Raw genomic sequence first — 3,697 nt, 5'->3', positions numbered from 1 at the left:
TGCTTCCTACAATGCCTATTGATCAAAACATGTTTTAAAAACAGATTACTTAAAATGCAAGGGTTTTTCTCAACTGAGGATAAAAGCAATTATTGTCTTATTTTTGTAGGTTAGTTCCCTGCTCTTATCCTAAGCTCCTAGAACAGTTCCTGGCACAAAGTAGGCACTCAAGTAGTCCTGTTTGAATGACTGAAAGAATGCATAATAAGCTAGTCTGTTCCCAGTGACTCTGGGTCATCTCTAAAAGTACTGAATGCCACACACGCAGATATTAGGTAAATATTTCTTTATTAAATGATTAATTCCATAAATAAATTCTTTTCACTGAATATAAAATTAAAATCATTTACAAATTATTCCAGTATTACATTTCCCTTCCCTCCCGAAAAGCTACATTTTTGATAAATAAAAACATTCAGTCTTAAAACACCTGATTTCTGTTTGCAGTTTAGAGTGCAGATAGCTGCCTCTCATGGACACTCACGGAGTGTCACCTTCAGGAAGGGATGGAATCCCCTCCCGTTTACTTCTGTCAAAAGATGAAGGCTTTAACTGATCAACTAGTACTTTTTTTTTTTTTAACAATTGTAGAACCGAAAGGGAAAAAGCCTAGAGAAAAATATGCTTACCAAATAATTTACAAACAGAAAACAGAACGTCATCAACAGCACAAGCTCCAAAATGAAGCAGTAACATGGGCTCCAATATTATGAAGCGAAGTATTCTCCAATTGTGGCTGCCTTAGGGTCCATCTGCACCAGCACCCCGGCAGTTTCAAAATACCTTAATACTACTCACGAATGAGCAGTGCATCCCTTCTACAATGAGTCCCTCACCCCCACCGCCCCCACCCACAGCTCTGTGATTCTGGCACTCTTCTCCCCAGTTCCGGTCACCCTGGTGCTGGAAACCGGGGTAGCATTTAGTCCCTAAATTTGTGAATGTCATTGAACAGCCTGTAGAAGGGAAAGGCCGCCTCATTGGCATGCGGGCAGTTGTAGTTGCACTTGCAGGACTGGATCATCATGACGTTCTTGGAAAACGTCTCCCCGTCTTCGCAGCGGAAGCGCATCTTCACGGTGCGGGTCTGCTGCGGCGTGCAGCACCGGCCGTCCACACAGGAGCCGCAGTACTTGGGCCGGTACTTCTTCACACTCGAGCATCCAGCGTAAGTAAACTTGACTGGTTCCGGGGATTTCTTGGTCTTGCTGCACTTCTTGCCCTTCTGTAAGAAAGAGGCAAGAAGGCAAGTTAGGAACGGGGTTTGTCGTTCTTGGAGGAGAGGCCCACATCTCCCCCAGCTGCCCAGGAGCGGTCTACCAGCACCCCCACGAACTTACTTTCAGGCTGCTGTACATCGGCTGGCCACAAGGCCGCACTTCGCAAATCCGGGTCTCCTTCACCAGGCGGCATTCAAGGTTGTCATTGGTGACTCGTGTGGAGATCCCAGTGCCGCATGTCTTTGAGCACTGGGACCATGAAGTTGTTTGAACGATACATTTCTGGCCGTGTAAAGAAGGGTTGTATAGGATTCGAGGTTCCGTTCCAAAAACTAGACACAGACAAGAGGGCAAATTTCTCAGAGGCATACTGACCCCAACACATTCAAGTACTCATTTCTACGAAGTTTCAAACTAGGAATGTATCGCAGTACATCTTTCGGGCTCAGTCCCAACTCACCTGGGAGCCGCTTCAGGGAGCCACCTTTTCCAACTGCGATTAATTCATTGTTCCTGGTTAACTCCACCTCCGAGGCATCGAAGGCCAGCCCCTTGCCCAGGAGGCCATCACTGTCGTCCATGGGGTCCTTGGCACCATCGTCGTCACAGACCCACTCCTCACAGCACTGCCCGGTAACTTTGACCAGCCGGGGGTTGGGACAGCCCAAGTTGGGGAGAGAGAGTTCTTGGGGACAGAGAGGAATGCAGCCCACAGCGCCGTCGATACATGTGCACTGATGTTTACAGTTGGGCTGGAAACTTTCCCCATTCTGGTAGATTCTGGAGTTATATTCACAGGGTCTGCCCTCTGACTGAGCTGCAAAGAGCACCAAAAGAGAAGGAAAGAGAGGCTAAAGTTAAGATTCCCAACCATGGCCTTAAACGCATACATATTTTCTGCTGTTAAATTCAATTTATGGTAAAGTTCCCTACAATTCCTCGGGGACTCCAGACCAGAACAATAAGTTAGTCAGGAATCACTTTTCCGTATGCGCTTTTCGTTGGGCCCAGACACACTGAATTGCATTCCAGACTGTTGAAATCATGTGCCTTTCTGCCAAGCTACCAACAACAAAGCATCACCATACATGGTCTCAAAATTACTAAACTTCTGGACTACGAGGACTATTATTTTTTTAAAGGGGCCAAACCACAAGCATCTTACCTCTGCAGATCCCCTTCAGAGCGGTGGAACTGGCGCCGAAATTGCATTCCAGCCCCTTGGTGTGGTCGCAGGGCTGCATTTTGCTGCAGTCCTCGTTGAGCTGCTTGGCGCAGACCTTACAGCAGCCGCAGCCGTCCCGGACCAGCCCGACTCCTGGGGCGCACTTGGGCGCCTCCTGGGGGCAGTGGCAGGCGGCGGGGCAGGTGGAGAGCGCCTAGAGAGGGGGAGAAGGCACGCGTGAGACTCCGTGCGGTTCGCAGAGGAGCCCAGGGAAGGGAGGGGGGTGGAGGAGTTCCTCCCACTCTACCCGCACCGGGTCTCTGATCCTGTCCAGCCTGGCCACTCCGGGCGGCTGCGTCTGCCAGCAAGGCCCCCGACGCGTCTCCAGGGGGGCCCAAAGAAAGAGCTAACCCGAAACGCCCCCAAACTTTTTAGTTTAGTTTTCTCTGCCGGGGACAATCTGGGGAAAGGGGAAGGGCCTGGGAGAGCGGATGGGGAAGCGGAGGCAAAAGAACTCACCAGCCTGGCCAAGTGGAGAAGAGTGACGGCGAAGGCGAGCGTCCTGGCCGTGCGGGAGCTCATTGTGGCGCGCAGGAGTCGGGGCGAGCGCGGAAGCAAAGCCGCCAACACAGTGGTGCGCAGCAGACCGGGTCGGGTCCGTAGATCCGGGAGGCGGGACAGGCTCCGGTCCGGGCGGCGGGGCGGCGGGCCCGGTGGCAGGAGGGCGAGGGCCGGGGGCGGCGAGCGGGCTGCAAGCGTCCTTCTCTTGAGGTCCTTCCCGAGGAGGCGCGAAGGGCGCGGGTGCTGCTCGGGGGCGCTCTCGCTCGCGGTCTGCCCAAGCGCCCAGAGCCCGCCTTTTATACGGGCCGGCCGCGGCGCCGCGTGTTGCAGTGACGTCGGCTCTGTCTGCGAGTTCCAGAATTCTCAAACATCTCAGGAATGCTGGTTGGCGCGGGCTGCTGCCAAGCGCCTCCCCTGGCTCCGTTGCACCTTTTTTTTTTTTTTTTTTTTGTCCTGGACCCGTCAAGAAAACAATCTCCCGTTTTTTCCACTTTAAATAACTACTTCTGTTGGGGAGGGCTCTTTCTGGCGTGTTGGTGGTAATGGTGGTGGAAGGGGCGGGGGGGGGGGGCGAGGTCAGAACTTTGCCTGCACTGGGAGGGTGGGAGGACCTGGGAGGGAGGAACAAAAGTGGTTTTGTTTGGTGATGCCGAGTTGACCGGGCAGCCTTGGAAGCCCTCACCCGGGAAGGCAGCGAGCTGTTTGCTTGTTTACTGAGAAGGTGAGAGTCAAGTTATCTATTGACAGGCGA

The 3,697-nt window shown here is 52.6% G+C and overlaps 1 protein-coding gene across 1 annotated transcript; it reads right to left on the bottom strand.

Annotated features, from left to right (window-relative positions):
• Window positions 1-269: 269 nt before the first annotated feature.
• On the bottom strand, window positions 270-3,229 carry CCN1 (cellular communication network factor 1). Its single transcript, XM_045801867.2, has 5 exons — window positions 2,905-3,229; window positions 2,386-2,599; window positions 1,681-2,037; window positions 1,341-1,552; window positions 270-1,225 (listed from the first exon to the last, which is right to left on the bottom strand). The coding sequence occupies exons 1-5, from the start codon at window positions 2,965-2,967 to the stop codon at window positions 923-925; spliced, it is 1,149 nt and encodes a 382-aa protein (XP_045657823.1). The 5' UTR covers window positions 2,968-3,229; the 3' UTR covers window positions 270-922.
• Between the last annotated feature and the right edge of the window lie 468 nt (window positions 3,230-3,697).

Source organism: Ursus americanus, chromosome 12 (genome assembly GCF_024610735.1).
Source record: "Ursus americanus isolate L20-20 chromosome 12, mUrsAme1.1.p, whole genome shotgun sequence".
NCBI classification, from domain to species: Eukaryota; Metazoa; Chordata; class Mammalia; order Carnivora; family Ursidae; genus Ursus; species Ursus americanus.
Note: the sequence above shows the minus strand (reverse complement) of the source record. Positions and strands in the feature narration are given on the sequence as shown.

What these genes read in the sequence shown, in the direction of transcription:
- CCN1 (XM_045801867.2), bottom strand. Translation starts at nt 2,967, where the DNA reads ATGAGCTCCCGCACGGCCAGGACGCTCGCCTTCGCCGTCACTCTTCTC. An exon ending in TTCTCCACTTGGCCAGGCTG is followed by an intron (nt 2,600 to 2,904) that starts GTGAGTTCTTTT and finishes CCCCCTCTCTAG; the next exon opens with GCGCTCTCCACCTGCCCCGC. An exon ending in CGATGTACAGCAGCCTGAAA is followed by an intron (nt 1,226 to 1,340) that starts GTAAGTTCGTGG and finishes TCTTTCTTACAG; the next exon opens with AAGGGCAAGAAGTGCAGCAA.